Source organism: Mustelus asterias, chromosome 3, assembly GCF_964213995.1.
Source record: "Mustelus asterias chromosome 3, sMusAst1.hap1.1, whole genome shotgun sequence".
NCBI classification, from domain to species: Eukaryota; Metazoa; Chordata; class Chondrichthyes; order Carcharhiniformes; family Triakidae; genus Mustelus; species Mustelus asterias.
Window position 1 is genome coordinate 3,537,523 of NC_135803.1, and position 20,554 is coordinate 3,558,076.

General features: G+C 43.4%; 1 protein-coding gene across 5 annotated transcripts in view; it reads left to right on the plus strand.

Annotated features, from left to right (window-relative positions):
* Positions 1 to 20,554, plus strand: part of abcf3 (ATP-binding cassette, sub-family F (GCN20), member 3) — a 125,189-nt gene that overhangs the window by 10,061 nt on the left and 94,574 nt on the right. For 2 of the 5 annotated variants that reach the window (XM_078204249.1, XM_078204259.1), the window contains exons 2-3: positions 7,672 to 7,783; positions 18,122 to 18,266. In XM_078204249.1, the coding sequence (XP_078060375.1) occupies positions 18,247 to 18,266 (20 nt within the window). In that variant the 5' untranslated portion in view covers positions 7,672 to 7,783; positions 18,122 to 18,246. Of the gene's footprint in view, positions 1 to 7,671; positions 7,784 to 18,105; positions 18,267 to 20,554 lie in introns of all 5 variants that reach the window. The other 3 variants (XM_078204235.1, XM_078204236.1, XM_078204239.1) reach the window with 2 other exon arrangements.

Consider the following 20,554-nt stretch of genomic DNA (forward strand, 5'->3'; position numbering starts at 1 on the left):
CTGCCAGACCCTCACCCACTCACTTAGACTATATCCCTTTGCAGACTTTCAGCATCCTCTGCACACTTTGCTCTGCCACTCATCTTAGTGTCATCTGCGATTTTTGACACACTACACTTGGTCCCCAACTCCAAATCGTCTATGTAAATCGTAAACAGTTGCGGTCCCAACACTGATCCCCGAGGCACACCACTAATCACTGATCACCAACCAGAAAAACACCCATTTACCCCCACTCTTTGCTTTCTGTTAGTTAACCAATCCTCTATCCATGCTAATACACTACCCGTAACACCGTGCATCTTTATCTTATGTAGCAGTCTTTGGTGCGGCACCTTGTCAAATGCCTTCTGGAAATCCAGATACACCACATTCACAGGTACCCCATTGTCCACTGCGCATGTAATGTTCTCAAAGCATTCCACCAAATTAGTCAAACATAACCTTCCCTTCATGAACCCATGCTGTGTCTTACCAATGGGACAATTTATATCCAGATATCTCGCTATTTCTTCCTTGGTGATAGATTCAAACATTTTCCCTACTACAGAAGTTAAACTAACTGGTCTATAGTTACCTGCTTTTTGTCTACCTCCTTTTTAAACAATGGCGTCACATTTGCTGTTTTCCAATCTGCGGGAACCACACCAGAGCCCAGTGAATTTTGATAAATTACCACGAGTGCATTAGTTATTTCTCCCGCCATCTCTTTTAGTACCCTGGGATGCATTCCATCAGGTCCAGGAGACTTGTCTACCTTTAGCCCCATTGATTTGCCCAACATTACCTCTTTCGTGATGATAGTTTCTAGGTTCTCACTTGCCATAGCCTTCAAAGATCAAAGAAAATTACAGCACAGGAACAGGCCCTTCGGCCCTCCAAGCCTGCACTGACCATGCTGCCCAACTTAAGTAAAACCCCCAACCCTTCCTGGGACCATATCCCTCTGTTCCCATCCTATTCATGTACTTATCAAGACGCCCCTTAAAAGTCACTACCATATCCGCTTCCACTACCTCCCCCGGCAACGGGTTCCAGGCACCCACTACACTCTGTGTAAAAAAAACTTGCCTCGTACATCTCCTTTAAACCTTGCCCCATGCACCTTAAACCTATGCCCCCTAGGAATTGACTCTTCCACCCTGGGAAAAAGCTTCTGACTATCCACTCTGTCCATGTCTCTCATAATCTTGTAGATTTCTATCAGGTCTCCCCTCAACCTCTGTCGCTCCAGTGAGAACAAACCAAGTTTCTCCAACCTCTCCTCATAGCTAATGCCCTCCATACCAGGCAACATCCTGGTAAATCTTTTCTGTACCCTCCCCAAAGCCTCCACATCCTTTTGGTAGTGTGGCGACCAGAATTGAACACTATATTCCAAGTGCGACCTAACTAAGGTTCTATAAAGCTGCAACATGATTTGACGATTTTTAAACTCAGTGCCCCGGCCGATGAAGGCAAGCATGCCGTATGCCTTCTTGACTATCTTCTCCACCTGCATTGCCACTTTCAGTGACCTGTGTACCTGTACACCCAGATCCCTTTGCCTATCAGTACTCCTAAGGGTTCTGCCATTTACTGTTTATTTCCTATCTGTATTAGACCTTCCAAAATGCATTACCTCACATTTGTCCGGATTAAACTCCATCTGCCATCTCTCCGCCCAAGTCTCCAACTGATCTCTATCCTGCTGTATCCTCTGATGGTCCTCATCGCTATCCGCAAATCCACCAACCTTTGTGACGTCCGCAAACTTACTAATCAATCCAGTTACATTTTCCTCCCAATCATTTATATATATTACAAACAGCAAAGCTCCCAGCACTGATCCCTGAGGAACACCACTTGTCACAGCCCTCCATTCAGAAACGCACCCTTCCACTGCTACCATCTGTCTTCTTTGACCGATGTGGAGATGCCGGCGTTGGACTGGGGTAAACACAGTAAGAAGTTTAACAACACCAGGTTAAAGTCCAACAGGTTTATTTGGTAGCAAAAGCCACACAAGCTTTCGGAGCTCTAAGCCTCTTCTTCAGGTGAGTGGGAATTCTGTTCACAAACAGAGCTTATAAAGACACAGACTCAATTTACATGAATAATGGTTGGAATGCGAATACTTACAACTAATCAAGTCTTTAAGAAACAAAACAATGTGAGTGGAGAGAGCATCAAGACAGGCTAAAAAGATGTGTATTGTCTCCAGACAAGACAGCCAGTGAAACTCTGCAGGTCCACGCAACTGTGGGAGTTACAAATAGTGTGACATGAACCCAATATCCGGGATATTGGGTTCATGTCACACTATTTGTAACTCCCACAGTTTCGTGGACCTGCAGAGTTTCACTGGCTGTCTTGTCTGGAGACAACACATATCTTTTTAGCCTGTCTTGATGCTCTCTCCACTCACATTGTTTTGTTTCTTAAAGACTTGATTAGTTCTAAGTATTCGCATTCCAACCATTATTCATGTAAATTGAGTCTGTGTCTTTATAAGCTCTGTTTGTGAACAGAATTCCCACTCACCTGAAGAAGGGGCTAAGAGCTCCGAAAGCTTGTGTGGCTTTTGCTACCAAATAAACCTGTTGTACTTTAACCTGGTGTTGTTAAACTTCTTACTTCTTTGACCGAGCCAGTTTTGTATCCACCTTGCCAGCTCACCTCTGATCCCATGCGACTTCACCTTCTGCACCAGTCTGCCACGAGGGACCTTGTCAAAGGCCTTACTGAAGTCCATGTGGACAACATCCACTGCCCTACCCATATCAATCATCTTCGTCACTTCCTCGAAAAGACACGACCTCCCCTTCATAAAACCATGTTGCCTCTCGCTAATACGTCCACTTATTTCCAAAAGGGAATAAATCCTGTCATCTTCCTGTCATCAATTTTTGGCATGTTATTTGTGTCTTCCACTGTGAAGACCGACACAAAATCCCTGTTCGATGTCTCAGCCATTTTCACATTTCTGGTTATTACATCCCCCTTCTCATCCTCTAAAGGACCAATGTTTACTTTGGTCACTCTTTTTCGTTTTATTTCTTTGTAGAATTGTGATTGGCCAAATCCTCAGCGAGTCTTAGCTGTTCTGAGTTTGGGGTAACAGTAAGTGATGTGATACTTGTCTTTGTGCCCATGGAATAAATGGGAAAGGAAATATATCACTCTCCTGGGAGCTATTTAGTCTCCCCTTCTTGGAAAAAAATCCATTCTGGCAAATTGCAATTTAACTTAACCAACTATTGGTACGGCTGAAACCATTGGCTTTGGTCGCATTCTCCCTACCCCCAGTCACAAAGTTCACACTTCACACTAGCCACCTATTCAATCCTCTTCCCCCAGTCACTGCCTCAAACTAAACTACTCTGTTTGCAACCTTGTCCTCCTCTGGGAGGACCCTCAGCTAGGTTTCTGACCCTGTCTGCTCTCGATTGCAAAGCCCATCTGCTCCCACCTGCATAATGTTTGTCAACCTCAGCCTTTCTGCTGCTGAAACCCTTGTCATCCCTTTGTGACCTCGAGTCTTGTCTATTCCAATGCTGTCTTGGCCTGCCTCAAATCCTTCAGCCATTCAAAACTTCAGCTCATCCTAAACGTTGCTGCCTATATCTTAGCTACACCAGAACCATAGGAACTTGGGTGTAGGCCATTCGGCCTGGTGAACCTGCTTCACCGTTCAATAAGGTCATGACTGATCTGGTTGTGCTCTTAACTCTCCTTTCTTGTGTCCTCCTGCCCCCCCCCCCCCCCCCAAACCCTTCACCCCCCCCACCCCCCTCTCCCACCCCTTACAGCCTTGAATAAATCCAATGATCCAGCCTCCACTTCTTTCTGGGAAGAGAATTCCCCCAAGTAATGACTCTTTGAGAGAAACAAATGTCCCTTTATCTTAAAAGGGAAACCTCTTATTCTTAAACTGTGTCCTCTGGTTTTAGTCTCTTCCACATGAGGAAACATCCTCCTGGTATCCACCCTATCAAATCCTCTCAGAATCTTTTATGTTTCAATAAGCTCACCTCTCGTACTTCTAAACTCCAATGAGTATAGGCCCGATATGTTCAACCATTCTTGGGTTTAATGAATGAGTTGAATAATATATCTTCAGAAATTCACATCAAAGCAGAAGGCCGCTGTTGGATGCTTTCACTGCAGAACAACCCATGAAGCGACGACACTGGAAGGTGAAGTGGCCAAGCTCAATCCAGCCTTTCGGATTGGTGATTTGGCAATTCACTAATCCTGGGTTCCAGATACTGGCCTTTTCCATGGAATTAGAGGTCCAAACTGCGAAGCTCTTTGTCTGAAGGAATGCAGTATGCCTGGAAAATTATTTGGCACAAACTGGTCGGAGGGGACATGAGCTGAGAGGCATTAATATGTGTTTATCTTCAGAAGTTCTTGTGTTCTCATCAATTTAAAAGCTGCTTTGTGCTTTTTATGCTCTGGGAAAGAGTGAAGCTACCTTGTGAGGTGGTGACTGCTTTCAGAGGCGATTGTTCAAATTGGCTGCTGTGAGAACAGGAGTAACTACTCTTTTAAATAAAAATGTGTTTTTCAACGTTCTGTGAACATGCAAGGCTCTATATAAATGGAATTGTCTTTTAACAGATCTACACAGTTGCGTCTCAAACACCAAGCCTTCCCTCAGGTCATCTCCTTGCCTAAAGTGGGAATGGGAGGCAGAATTACTGACTGTCTCCAATTTCAATATTGTCTGTAAGCATGGTCACAACATACTGCAACACGAGTTCTCAAGCTGTGTCTCTGCCGACCATTTGAAGTCGCAAGCTCTGAGGCAGCGATGGCAGCTGTCGAGCGGAGACTCTGGAGAGGGTGTGAACTTTTTTCCCAATGGGAAAGCGTTTTGGTGCTGGAATTGGCTGTTCAGCTTTGCACTCTGGTTGGGTAATCGGGACTTCCCTGAACATGCCTGTAATAGAGGTTATTGCACTGTGGTGACTTGCGGGACACTCCTGGGATTCCCCACACAAGCACGATGCTTAGCTCTGAGACCGCACTGTAGTTTCCAATACTATTGTGGACAAAACCTTGCCTCCACTCAACAAACCTTTCCCATCCCCACATCATTCATCAACAGCCCTTCCACTCTTAACACCAATGTTAAAATATGTTAAATATTAAAACTGGGTCACAGTGGAAAAGATTGAGAAGCACTGCTGTATCATCTACTTACTGAGCATGACACAGGAGTGCTGCTGATCATCAGTATTTAAATCTAGATCAGGTTTTAGTTTTCTGCTCAGAAACCCAGTCAAGGAGCTCTATCAGCATTTTGTAGCTCCTAAAGCTGGATAGCTGATCAGACTATGTGAGGGACAAATGCACCACACTTTCATAAGGCCAAAAAACATTGTGTTCACTTAAGGTGTTGGATGATAAAGCTCAGGAAATTCCTCCATGTGTAATACATTTATCTGATGAAGGGGTACAGCCTCTGGAATGTATTGCTCAAAGGTCACCAAGTAGTGGGACGACTTTTAACCGGTCTGATTTTTTTTTGGTGCATTGAGCTACCAATTTCAACCTTGCAGTTACCAACTGGAGGCCAAGATACACAAAAAGACAACAAAAAAACAACAGGATTGACAGCGCCTTGTTTAACAGGCCATGTGAAAGCTTGGACAACCTCGTATGCTTTTCCTCCCTTTGCTGCTGAGCAAGAGGAGAGTGAGCAAGGCGAGAGTGAGCAGCATTGAATCCCAGTCTTGCTGGTTTTGAATAGAAACAGATTATTGCATTGAACATTGCTCCACCAATTGCCACAAGTGGATGTGTGTTAAAGCAAAAGCACAATACCGCGGATGCTGGAATCTGAAACAAAAACAGAAAATGCTGGAAACTCTCAGCAGGTCTGACAGTATCTGTGGAGCGACAATAGAGGCAACGTTTTGCGTCTGGACGACCCTTCGTCAGAGCTAAGGGCAAAGAAAATCAGAAAAGATTTATGCTATGAGGGTGGGAGGCTGTAATAGGACAAAGGGAATGTAAATGAGGATAAAGATGGCTGAGAGAGGTGCTAAAAGTGTCCATTAAGAGATCAGAATATGTGAACGGCAGAACAGAGGTACTGATGGTGAAGACCATTGGCCTGAAAAGGGGTGAGGGGGAGGCAAGGAGAGCGGGAATGGAGAAGTGGAAAAATGGAAGAGAGAAAGAAGGATGATAAAAATGGATGAATGAAGTAAAGGCCACCGACTCCCATAGCTGCCTTGACTACAGCTCTTCACGCCCTACATCCTGTAAGAACTCTATCCCATTCTGTCAGCTCCTTTGCTTCCACTGCATCTGTTCTGATGATGCCACTTTCCAAAATAGCGCTGCAGATATGTCTTCCATCTTCCTTCTTCCTCAATCATCGTTTTCCACCCACTGTTGTTGACAGGGCTCTCGACCGCATCCGACCTGTACCCCAGATCACTGCTCTCACCCCCTCCCTCCCAGAATCAGGATAGGGTTCCCCTTGTCCTCACTTTTCACCCCACCAGCCTCCGCAATCAAAGGATCATCCTCCTCCATTTCCACCAACATGATGCCACTACTCAACACATCTTCCCCTCACTCCCCCTGTCAGCATTCCGCAGGGACTGTTCTTTCCGGGACACCCTGGTCCACTCCTCCATCACACCCAACACCTCACCCCCTGCCCATGGCACCTTCCCATGCAATCGTAGAAGGTGCAACACCTGCTCCTTTACCTCCTCCCTGCTCAGCGTCCCAGGCCCTAAACACCCTTTTCAGGTGAAGCAGCGTTTCACAGGCACCTCCTTCAATCTGGTCTGTTGCATTCGCTGTTCCCAATGTGGTCTACTCTGCATCGGAGAGACCAAACATAGACTGGGTGACCGCTTTGCTGAACATCTTCGGTCTGTCCGCAAGCAGGACCCAGACCTTCCTGTCACTTGCCACTTCAATACACCACCCTTCTCTTCTGTCCACATGTCTGTCCTTGGCGTTTTGCAATGTTCTAGCGAACCCCAACGCAAACTAGAGGAACAGCACTTCATCTTCCGATTGGGCACTTTACAGCCTTCCGGACTGAACGTTGAGTTCAACAACTTCAGAGCATGAACTCTCCCCTCCACCTTCACCCCAATTTCCATTTATTTTGTTTCATTTTGTTTCTTCTTTTCATCTCATTCATTTTTTATCATCCTTCTTTCTCTCTCCCATTTTTCCACTCCTCCATTCCTGCTCTCTTTGCCCTTAGCTCTGACGAAGGGTCATCCAGGCTTGAAACATTGGCTCTATTCACTCTCCACAGATGCTGTCAGACTTGCTGAGATTCTCCAGCATTTTCTGTTTGTGGATGTATGTTAAATGTGGCCAGGGTGTCAGTACTTTACATTGGTTTTTCAAGCTGGGCTCTGGAGAGCTGGACAAGCTTGTGTTCTGGGACTGCAGTATCTTCCAAATTCTATGTTTTTTATCTTTAAACCTCTCAGGATGTTGTTTCTGTTGCTGTATGCAAATGAGGACGTTATACAGTGGTAGATCTATTTTTCTTTGAATAGCTGTCACTTGTCTTTTAGCTTCACAGAAATTTCTGTGAATGTGTTTTCCCCTGTGCAGAAAGGTCAACACTTTGAAGTGAACTAAACCTATTCAAATGTTTGTCAGACCTTGACTTGTTTTTTTCACTATGATCCCCATCAGGTTTCCCTTGGATTTTTTAAGGTCAGTAAGCTGTTTGTGACGATGGGCGCTGCCAGCTACCATGAGTAAGGTTGCAGTGTGGCACCGATCTTCGACTTCCCAACTGGGAAAGGTACTTTTAAACCTTTCATCTGAACCCAACTTATTTAGCTCCATCTGCCTCCCTAGCTTTCTAGATTTAGATGCTTGTCCCTATTGTATTTTATTTTTATGACATGAAAATTTTGAGAAGCAAAAACATATCTTGACCCCCATATACCCACCTCCATTAAATCCCTCAGTTTCTGCTATTGAACCCCTGTGTGCTTCAGTGGTCTTCCCTTGTTACTTGTACCACACCTCTTCCCATTGGTCTAAAAAGCATTCTTCCCTTCTTCCCCTAATCTCCTTATTTTAACCGAGTTGTCATTGTCAGCTGTACGATGCAATAAGATGGCTCTGACCTCAGGTGGTGGTGTTCTTCAATGACATTTTGTCCTTCCAAAAAACATCTAAGGTTTATTCCTGGAATGTTGAAGATGAAGGAATGGTTTGATTGAGGATTTGATGCTTTTAAAGGAATTGATAGGATAGCTAGAAATCTTTTTTGGTGGGGTCATCGAGAACAAGAGGAACTGACCTTAAAATCAGAGCCAAGTCGCTCAGGAGAGAAGTTAGGAAGCACATCACACAATGGGTGATAGCTACATGGAGATCTGCCCACACAAGACAGTGGATGCTGGGGCTCTATCGGTCATTTTAAATCTTAAATCAATATTTTTATTGTTAGACGAGGGTGTGAAGAGATATGGAGCCAAGATGGAGTTGGGATACAGATCAGCCATGACCTTATTGAATGGTGGAACAAGCTCAGGGGCTGAATGGCCTCCTTCTATTCCTATTGGATTCCTTCAGATCCTTTAGTTTTGTTTAGTGAGTTTGAACTGTATATGAGCTCTATGTGAACTGAAATTGTCTTTTCAGACAATATCCTTTGCAGCTTATCCAGTACTTGATGATATATAACTTGTTGCCATTCTTGTGCACCTTAGAATGCTGAGGGATGTCAGAGGAGAAACAGCAGAGGCTTTCCGCACAATCTTTCAAACATCCTTCAGTATAGAAGTTGTGCGAAAGGACTAGAGGTTGGCCAGTCCGTCAAAGGGAGAAAAAAATAAAGCAGTTAACAGAGAGCAATGTTGGGGCAGGGAGTAATATTCCAGACATCATGATATGGGATAAAATTAATATTCATGGAAAACTGTGTCTTAGTTGAAGGCAACAAGTTCTGGGAGGGAAGTTGTCTGATAAATTTAATCTAACTTTGAGAAAATAATGTATTGATGAAAGGCACAAAATGGATTTTTCAAAGGCATTTAATAAAATGTCTCACTGAAGTATTGGTGATAAACAAGGGCAGGTGGTATTCCTGCCCCACTTAGAAGGGAAACCAGAACTAGAGGGCACAGCCTCAAAATAAGGGGGGGCCGGTTCAGAACAGAGTTGAGGGGGAACTTCTTCTCTCAGAGGGTAGTGAATCTCTGGAATTCTCTGCCCATTGAAGTGGTGGAGGCTTCCTCGTTGACACGGTACGGTAGCACAATGGTTAGCACTGCTGCTTCGCAGCTCCAGGGACCTGGGTTCGATTCCCGGCTTGGGTCACTGTCTGTGTGGAGTTTGCACATTCTCTTCGTGTCTGCGTGGGTTTCCTCCGGGTGCTCCGGTTTCCTCCCACAGTCCAAAGATGTGCGGGTTAGGTTGATTGGCCATGCTAAAATTGCCCCTTAGTGTCCTGGGATGCGTAGATTAGAGGGATTAGCGGGTAAAATATGTAGGGATATGGGGGTAGGGCCTGGGTGGGATTGTGGTCGGTGCAGACTCGATGGGCCGAATGGCCTCTTTCTGTACTGTAGGGTTTCTATGATTTCTATGAATATGTTTAAATCACGGGTAGATAGTTTTCTGATCGATAAGGGAATTAGGGGATATGGGGAGCAGGCGGGTAAGTGGAACTGATTCGCTTCAGATCAGCCATGATCTTATTGAATGGCGGGGCAGGCTCGAAGGGCCAGATGGCCTACTCCTGCTCCTATTTCTTATATTCTTATGTATTCAAGGAAGTGTTCTAGCATGGACAGGGAGTTGCCTAAAAGACAAGATTGAGGTAATGTTGAATGAATGTTATGAGAATTGCAGGATTAGGACCATTGTTCACAACTGTATAAAAATTGTTTGCACTTGGCACGCGGCACAGGAATAAAATTTGCTTGTAACACAGAGATTAGTTAACCATAAAGAGGAGTAGCTGAGTGCAGAGGATGTACACTGATCAGTGATTTGCTAGATAGATGGCAAATTAAAATCTTGTGCAGAGAATTAGAAGTGATTTTAGGAGGGTGACAAAGGGGAGATGATATACTTGATGGTGAAACTTTAAAACCAGGAACAGAGAAACATGAGTGTTCAAGTGCATGTATCCTTAAAGGTGGGAGGGCAAAGCTGGGGGAAAAGAAATGTGCAGTGGGTTATTGGGACATGAATGTTACACCAGAGATAGGGAGGACTAGCCTCCTTCTGTGCTACAAAATTATATGTTTCGGAACGCTTTACCTCCTATTTGTCTTTCCAAACTTTGTTGCAGTACAGCAGTTTTCCTCTAAAGCTGGAACTCAAATCTTGGTGCAGTTATACTGCGTATTCGTTTAAGACCTGTATCAACTTAGTGTACTGCAGATCTGGTCGACAAATATAGGCAGTCCAAAATGGGAGAATTGATAATGGAGAAGAAGAAAATGGCAGAGCAATCAAACAACTAAAGTAAAGAAAAAGTAAAGTTTATTTATTAGTCACAAGTAAGGCTTACATTAACACTGCAATGAAGTGACTGTGAAATTCTCCTAGTCACCACACTTTGGCGCCTGTTCAGTTCAATGCACCTAGCCAGCACGTCTTTCAGACTGTGGGAAGAAACCAGAGCACCCGGAGGAAACCCACGCAGACACGGGGAGAGCGTGCAAACTCCACACAGACAGTGACCCACGCTGGGAATTGAACCCAGGCCCCTGGCGCTGTGAGGCAGCAGTGTTAACCACTCTGCCACCATCTTCACAGAAGAAAACACAAACTTCATAGAATGCTAGGGAAGCAAGGGTCCAGTGAGAAGGAGCAATTGAAGGAAAATAGTATTGGTGAAAAAAAAATCCTGGAGAAATTGATGTGACTGAAAGCTGATAAATACAAAAACTCTCATAATCTATATTCTAGGGCACTGAAAGAGGTAATCATGGAAATAGTGGATGCATTGGTTGTCATCTTCCAAAATTCTGAACAGATCCAGCAGATTGGAGTGGCAAATGTTAACCTCACTATTTAAAAATAGGAAGGAGGTAGAAAGCAGGGAATTACCAGCTTGTTAATCTAATATCAGGTTTTTGTCATTATTAGGGAAAATGAAAGAATCTATTATAAAGGATGTGGTAACAGAACACTTGGAAAATAACGTGATTAGACAAAAATGAACACGATTTGTGAAAAGGAAATCATGTTTTTTGAGGATGCAACTAGTAGAATAGATGAGGGTGAAACAGTGGATGTAGTGTATTTAGATTTTCAGAAAGATTATGATAGAATCCACATACACCAGTCACTGTAAACAAGCGTGCAGGTTCAACTTCACAATTTTTTACAGGAATGAAGATCCAAAAGTTGGAAACTGCCCAGAAGTCATCAAACATGTCACAGATGTGCCAAAATGAGCCATTCAGTGAGTGAATGCTGGAGCAAGGATAGTCAATGCAAGAATTGTGGCAAAATGGGTCACATTGCAAAAGCTTGTTGGCTTGACCAATTTCCTCTGATAAGAATATTCAACAGAAGAATCGGAGTTACCTTCACGAAGAAGAACAAATTGCACACTACGAAAAGAATTTACAACATGGGAAAAAAAGAATTACGACTGTGAAGAAGAGAATGTCCAGATCAACAAAAGCTTAAGCATCTTCCTTTAAAACAGCTGATGTGATTGTAAGAACATAGAGTGAAGAGATCATGCCGTTAAAAGACTGCATCATAGTACACGTAGAGTTAGTTGGACAGTGCAGTCGCCTCTCCATGTGGTCTGTGGTAATTTTCCAACTCTATTTGGGAGATCATGGTTGGAGAAGATGAAGCTTAACTGGAGTGCTGTCAACAGATTGCTTGATGTCAAAAGAAGCCGACAGCACCTTCTGGAAAAATATAAGGGTGTTTTTGAAGAGAAACTTGACTCAAGAAGGGAGCTCAAGTGAAACTCAAGATAAAGCCTAATAGTCAACCAAAAAGTGTCGAAGCAAGAATGGTGCCTTATGCAATTCGTCCCAGGATCAAAGAAGAATTCGTACGACCGGTTAACATGGGTGTTAGAGCCAGTTACAATAAGTGACTAGGCCGCTCCCCCCATCGTACCTGTCATGAAACCAGATGGTTCAGTTTGCATTTGTGGTGATTTAAAACAATCATGAATCTGGTGTAGTTTGCTGATCCAATATTTGCTTCCTTTAATTGAAGATTTGTTTGCTGTGTTGTCAGTTGGGCAGAAATTCAGCAAGATCGATCTTACACAAGCATGTTTACAGATGCTTACCGCTGCTGAATCTCAAACGTTGCTTACCATCGTTACTCATAAAGGTCTTTTGTGTTGTAAAAGATTGCCTTTTGAAATAACATTTGCACCAGCCCTATTCCAAAGATTAATAGACCAGATTTTAGATGGTCTATCCGGTGTTGATCTGGATATTCTCTTCTTCACAGTCGTAATTCTTTTTTTCCCATGTTGTAAATTCTTTTCGTAGTGTGCAATTTGTTCTTCTTCGTGAAGGTAACTCCGATTCTTCTGTTGAATATTCTTATCAGAGGAAATTGGTCAAGCCAACAAGCTTTTGCAATGTGACCCATTTTGCCACAATTCTTGCATTGACTATCCTTGCTCCAGCATTCACTCACTGAATGGCTCATTTTGGCACATCTGTGACACCGGTGTTACCTAGAAAATATTCGAATTGCAGAGTCCAATGAACAGGAGCACTTCAATTATTTAGAAGCAATGTTGGAAGCTCTCCAAGCACATGGTCTGCATATCAAGAAAGAAAAGTGTGACTTTTTCCAGATGTCAGTCCGGTATTTGGGTTGTGTTATTAATAGTAAAGGCTTCCATAAAGCACCTAAAAAGATGGCCACTATATGAGAAGCACCATGTCCAACAAATGTGATGCAATTGAGGCCCTTTTAGGATCATTAAATTATTATGGCAAATTTGTTCCTTAGTCATATTATTGAAAATAGTGCATATTTTAATGTGTGAAGCAGTCATAGGGCTGGACAACAGACTATGAGAAAGCATACAAGATGTCAAAGATACTTTGCAGAAGTCTGAAGTATTGGTTCATTTAAATCAGAAGCTACCATTACTGCTTGCTTGCATTCTTCATCTTATGGAGTAGGGGCAGTAGTTGCACATATTATGCCTTTGGGAGAAGAACAACCAATAATTTTGTCTTGCGTACTCTGACTAGTGCTGAATCTATGCTCAGCTAGAAAAAGAAGCATTGAGCATACTTTTTGGCATACAGAGGTTTCATCATTATATAATGTGGGCTTGTGGTGTAACAGTAGCTCATCTGACTCAAGATTTGAAGGTTGCATGTTCAAATCATGTCAGGCTCTCAGAGCTTTGGGGTGGCACGGTGGCATAATTGTGAGCACTGCTGCCTCTCAGTGCCAGGGACCCAGGTTCAAATCCAGTCTCCGGTCACTGTCTGTGTGGAGTTTGCACGTTCTCCTCCTGTCTGCATGGGTTTCCTCAAGATGCTCCAATTTCCTCCCACAATCCAAACGTGCAGAGTAGGTTGATTGACCATGGTAAATTTCCCCTAGTGCCAGGGGATTAGCAGGGTAAATACTTGGGGTTACAGGGATGGGGCTTGGGTAGAATTGTGGTTGGTGCAGACTTGATGGGCCAAATGGCCTCCTTCTGTACTGTGGGGATTCTGTGATTCTATATGGTCGTCATTTCTCATTATTGACTAATCATGGACTCTTAATTGCAATTTTTGGGCTGTATAAAGGCATACCTTCAATAACTGCTAGCCGATTGCAAAGATGGTCACTGACCTTATTTGTGCACACTTGTGATATAAAGTATTGTCAATCAGAGTGTCATGCTGATGCATTATCACGCTTACCATTGACTACTGAGCTGATGTCACCAACTAGTTTTGCAATTGTTCTCTATTTTTCGCTAGTAGATCATTGATTTGTCTGTGACAGCTTCTCAAATTCAGAAACATACCAGGCATGATCCTGTGATAGGTATGGTGATGGATATGGTATTGAAAGGAACGATAGCCAGAATGCATCATCCGCATCCTGATTTGAAACCATATATGCCAAGAAAACTTGAGTTCACCGTCGAAGATGAAGATTGTCTATTGTGGGAAATCCAAGTGATCATTCCTCCTAGTCTGCATGGAGAGGTCTTGAACAACGACATGAAGGGCACCCTGGTATAGTATGGATGAAGGAATTAGCACCTAGTTACTTTTGGTGGCCGGGTCTGGATGCTCAGATTGAAGAAAGAGTGGTCCAAAATGCCATAGCAGTGATTGCAGATAGATCTTGCTGGTCTACTTGAGGGTTATCTGTTCTTGGTCATCACTGATGCACAATCAAAGTGGCCAGAAGTTACCATGAGATCTACTACATCTGAACAAACCATTGAAAAATTTGACAATATTTTTGCAAGCTTTGGTAAACCTGAACAGATTGTTTGTGATAATGGCTCACAGTTTACCTCATGAGTTTGAAGATTATCTCAAAGTAAGTTGTATTCGGCATATAAAGCTTCGAAAGAGCAAGGTTCATTATCATATTGTGTGAACAGCTTTTTGACATGTTTTAGAAACACTACTCCCATGACTACCCAAAGTTCACCTACGCTACAACTCTTAAAGAAAATGTTGAGAACTAAGCTTAATTTATTACTTCCAGAAACCTCAGAAACAGTGGAGCATCAACGAGAATCTCAAGTTGTTAGATGAGACATGAGTGCATAATTATGCACGATTGAGAATTGGGTACCAGCTATAGTTTATAACAAACAGGTCCAATTTTTAAAAAAATACAGTTCAAACAGAAGGTGAACTGGTTTGGCAATGCCATGCAGACCAAATGTTGTCATCTTGAAATGATTTCTCAATCTTCTTCAGAAGTACCAACTTCTTTAGTCCCTCATGTTGTGAATGCTACTATGGAAGACTTAGTTGTATCTGAGTTGCCTGATTGTGTCTATGCTACTATACCATGTGAGAATGATGCAGAATTAGTTCCAAGAGAAGAAGTGTCTACTGATGTTCCAAATCATACTTCTAGGGTCAAGGACAGCCAGATTTGTATATGGCCAAAGAGGACTAGACATCCTCCTGATCGACTTTCTTATTGACTCTGTCTAATGATTAATGGTGCCTTGTATTGTCTAGAGTATTATTGATTCTTTGTATAACATCGCAGTGATTTGTTGTCATGACCACAGAAGTAAACGGGGAGGGATGTTATATATTGAAGTGGTTGCAGATGACTTTAAGAGCTGATCACATTTGAAGGTAATGTCATTAGGGTGTTGCAAAGACTACTGCTTTACTTACAGTTTGTAATTTATACAGGCAAGACCTCCTAGAATAAATCTGTTGTTAGTTTGAATCTAGGTGTGCAGATCACTTTTTAAACCCCTAACACAGAACATTACAGAACTTGAGGCACTTTACCTCTATTCGCTACAAAGTACATCACTCTTAATTTGACAATTTGTCATACAAATCACTGGGGACAATTAGTGTTGGTGAAAATGGTGAAAATTACCCAGGCGAGAACCCTCTCAAAGAGAGAACTGTATGGAATCTGAGTTGTAAAATCTTGTCTCAGCAGCAGCATCTGTGGGGACATGCACCATGAACAGTTTTCTAGGGCTGTTGGAGTTTTCTCTTTGGCAAGTTTAGTATTTTAGAAATTTGCCCCTTCTGTCAGAATTGACTACACTAGGGACTCCGTTCCTGATATTTGATCCCACAGGGAATATATTCCTCAATCTAGACAGGCTTGTGGCCAATTGTGATCAGAGATTGGATCATAAAATCAGAGAAACCCTACAGTGCAGAAAGAGGCCATTCGGCCCATCGCGTCTGCACCAACCACAATCCCACCCAGGCCCTACCCCCATATCCCTATATATTTTACCAGCTAATCCCTCTAACCTACGCATCTCAGGACACTAAGGGGCAATTTTTAGCATGGCCAATAAACCTAACCCGCTGATCTTTGGACTGTGGGAGGAAACCCACGCAGACACAAGGAGAATGTGCAAACTCCACACAGACAGTGACCTGAGCCAGGAATCGAACCCAGGTCCTTGGAGCTGTGAAGCAGCAGTGCTAACCACTGTGCTACTATGCCGCCCTGCTGATGAAACCAAATGTGTTTTGATGAACGTACCGATTTATTAGAAAGGATGTTTGCTGTTTCTTAACAACAACATATTATGCAGCACCTTGAACATAATGAAATGTCCCAGGGAACTTCACAGGAGCATTATAAACATGAATGATATTGAAGACAGTGGCATATTAGGCCAAATGACTAAAGGTTTGACTAAACAAATAGATTTTAAGGAGCATCTTAAAGGAGGATAGATAGGTGCAGGGAGGGAATTCCAGAGTCGAGGGTTTAGACAACTGAAGGCACAGTTATCAATGGAGGAGTGGTAATGATTGGGAATGTGTACGAGGCCAGAATGAGAGAAATGCAGATATCGTGGCGGGTTGTGGGGCTGGAGGAGATTACAAGAGATATAGAAGGGCAAGGCCGTGGAGGGATTTGAAAACAATGATAATTTTTAAGTCAGTATGTTGCTTGACTAGGATGCAATATAGGTCAGGGAGAACAACAGGGGTGCCTGTAATGAACATAGAACATAGAACAGTACAGCACAGAACAGGCCCTTCGGCCCACAATGTTGTGCCGAGCTTTGTCTGAAACCCAGATCAAGCTATTTCCTCCCTATCATCCGAAGTACTCCATGTGCCTATCCAATAGCTTCTTAAATGTTCCTAAAGTTTCTGACTCCACTATCCCTGCAGGCAGTCCATTCCACACCCCAACCACTCTCTGAGTAAAAAACCTACCTCGGACATCCTTCCTGTAATGCACTGGAATAGTCCAGTCTAGAGATAATGAAGGCATGAATGTGAGTCTCGGCAGCAGATGACTGAGGTTAGGGTGAAATTAGGAGGAGTTATGGAGGTGGAAATAGGTGGGAGTGATGGTGTGACTATGAGGCCAGAAGCTCGTTTCAGGTTCAAGTATGGCATCAAGGTTGTGAACAGACTGGCTTAATCACAGCCAAGGAGAGAGGGATGGAGCCAGCAGCTAGGAAACAGGCAACTTTAGAATTGGAATAAACATTACAACACCAGGAGATGTTTGTCAACCAAAGCTCCAACATTGTTTCAGTCAATTGTCCAACATGCTATTCAAAAACCAATTGTTGCATGCCTTTTCCTTTCAGTTTATTGGTCGGTGCAGACCCCAACGTTCATAACTCTATATATTATCTGTTTTAAGTATGAAGTAAGATTTCTGCCAGTTTCAATAAGAACTATGAATTCAAAAATAATAATATCACAAGTGATTTAATAGGGTTCCGTACAGTACTGAGAAAAATTAAATCACACTGAAGGAATTTGTTACGTCATGTTCTTTACTCATTGCCGCAAACTACTCATCACTTACCCGCAGAGGTAACAGACATGTACCTTCGTGTTTTACAATGACAAACCAGTCCTCATAATTTCTATACCCCAGTCTTATACTGGTCAGATGTGAACCCACCAGTTATTCCACAGAGTTCATAGAACATAGAATGTAGAAGGAGGCCATTCAGCCCATCAGGTCTGCACCGACCACAATCCCATCCAGGCCCCATCCCCTTAACCCCACATATTTACCCTGCTAATGCTCCTGACACTAAGGGGTAATTTAGCATGGCCAATCAACTTAACCCGTACATCTTTGAAGTGTGGGAGGAAACCGGAGCACCTGGAGGAAACCCACGCAGACATGGGAAGAATATACCGTGACAGAGCTGTATCTAACCCTGAAACCGTGTGCTACAAAATACAAACTTAATACATGCAAGTTTGAAAGAACGATACCTTTAATTGTGTTGCTTGCTCCACAGTTTAAGTGGAGGATGCATGAGAAATCGATAGACCCAGCATTACATTTCACTGACATTCAACTGGGCAATACTGATAAATTGTCATCACCTTTCATGCGTCAAATGGTCAAATTTTATCGTGTGTTGCACAACATGTCCGAGTGCTAGTACCGACTAAACATTGTCACACAAAACACTTGAGTAAGGATAAGGTGTTGTCTTCTGCAGGTGTGTTGGACAGCAGTGCTGCCGATTTTGAATCGGTCGATGAGATTTTTGAAGCAATTGGTGACGTTCTCCAAGAGGTGTCAGTCTCAAAAAATGAAGACGATGTACGAGAGATTTGTCAAAAAATGTTTAATACCCTTAAACTGTGAGTAAATATTTTCATTAAGCTTATTGTTGTGAATGTTTAGTTGGCAAGATGAAAGTGGATGGAAATGAAATGCTTTTCAAATGCCCACTGTCAAAACCTGTGCCAGGTAGAATAGAGCAAAGCTGTTTCGCCTTGCAGCACACAGAGCAATGTAGATATCATAGAATCCCTACAGTACATAGGGAGGCCATTTGACCCATTGTGTCTGCACCGACCACAATCCCACCTGATCCCCATAACCCCACATATTTACCCTCCTAATCCCCCTGACACTAGGGTCAATTTATCATGACCAATCAACCTAACCTGCACATCTTTGGACTGTGGGAGGAAACCGGAAAACCCGGAGGAAACCCACACAGATACGGAGAATGTGCAAACTCCGCACAGACATTGACTCGAGGCCGGAATTGAACCTGGGTCCCTGACGCTGTGAGGCAGCAGTGCTAACCACTGTGCTACCCTTGTGCCTTGTTGAGTTGGCATGGTGCATTACAGAATGATGGGATACCACTTTTCACCTGTGACTTCTCCACCTGCTGTAAACTATGCAGCATTTGTCAATAGTCCAGCAAAAAAAAAACATCCCCCAGTGCAGAAGGGGAAAACCTTCAAGGTGCAAACGCTACCAAATAGTTATTTTTTAAGGTTTTTCCATTTCCATGTGGAAGGAGATAAAATTCCCCAAATTTAACAAAAGAAAATGAACTGAGGGGTGCTCTGGAAACTTCTGGAAGGTAACGTCATCACAGGTGCTGCAGAGTATTGATGTTGTATGTGTGTGACATAGGGTGACTGAATGAAGGTGCCATAACAATCAATAACTCTTGCGCTATTCAGGCAGATTCAACTGCACACACTACTCCAGGTGCAATCTAAACAAGATACTATACAATTCAATCCTCTCGGGATAAAGGCCAACATACCATTAGCCTTCCTAAATGTCTGATGACACAAAGTTAGATGGAAAGCATTAACCTTCTTATTGACGATATCCAGGTTCTTGTATAGAACATAGAACAGTACAGCACAGAACAGGCCCTTCGGCCCACGATGTTGTGCCGAGCTTTATCTGAAACCAAGATCAAGCTATCCCACTCGCTATCATCCTGGTGTGCTCCATGTGCCTATCCAATAACCGCTTAAATGTTCCTAAAGTGTCTGACTCCACTATAGAACATAGAACAGTACAGCACAGAACAGGCCCTTCGGCCCACGATGTTGTGCCGAGCTTTATCTGAAACCAAGATCAAGCTATCCCACTCCCTATCATCCTGGTGTGCTCCATGTGCCTATCCAATAACCGCTTAAATGTTTCTAAAGTGTCTGACTCCACTATCACTGCAGGCAGTCCATTCCACACCCCAACCACTCTCTGCGTAAAGAACCTACCTCTGATATCCGTCCTGTATCTCCCACCACGAACCCTATAGTTATGCCCCCTTGTAATAGCTCCATCCACCCGAGGAAATAGTCTTTGAACGTTCACTCTATCTATCCCCTTCATCATTTTATACACCTCTATTAAGTCTCCCCTCAGCCTCCTCCGCTCCAGAGAGAATAGCCCTAGCTCCCTCAACCTTTCCTCATATGACCTACCCTCCAAACCAGGCAGCATCCTGGTAAATCTCCTCTGCACTCCTTCCAGCGCTTCCACATCCTTCCTATAGTGAGGTGACCAGAACTGCACACAATATTCCAAATGTGGTCTCACCAAGGTCCTGTACAGTTGCAGCATAACCCCACGGCTCTTAAACTCCAACCCCCTGTTAATAAAAGCTAACACACTACAGGCCTTCTTCACAGCTCTATCCACTTGAGTGGCAACCTTTAGAGATCTGTGGATATGGACCCCAAGATCTCTCTGTTCCTCCACAATCTTCAGAACCCTACCTTTGACCCTGTAATCCACATTTAAATTTGTCCTACCAAAATGAATCACCTCACATTTATCAGGGTTAAACTCCATTTGCCATTTTTCAGCCCAGCTTTGCATCCTATCTATGTCTCTTTGCAGCCTACAACAGCCCTCCACCTCATCCACTACTCCACCAATCTTGGTGTCATCAGCAAATTTACTGATCCACCCTTCAGCCCCCTCCTCTAAGTCATTAATAAAAATCACAAAGAGCAGAGGACCAAGCACTGATCCCTGCGGCACACCGCTAGCAACCTGCCTCCAATCCGAAAATTTTCCATCGACCACCACCCTCTGTCTTCGGTCAGACAGCCAGTTGCCTATCCAATCGGCCAACTTTCCCTCTATCCCACACCTCCTCACTTTC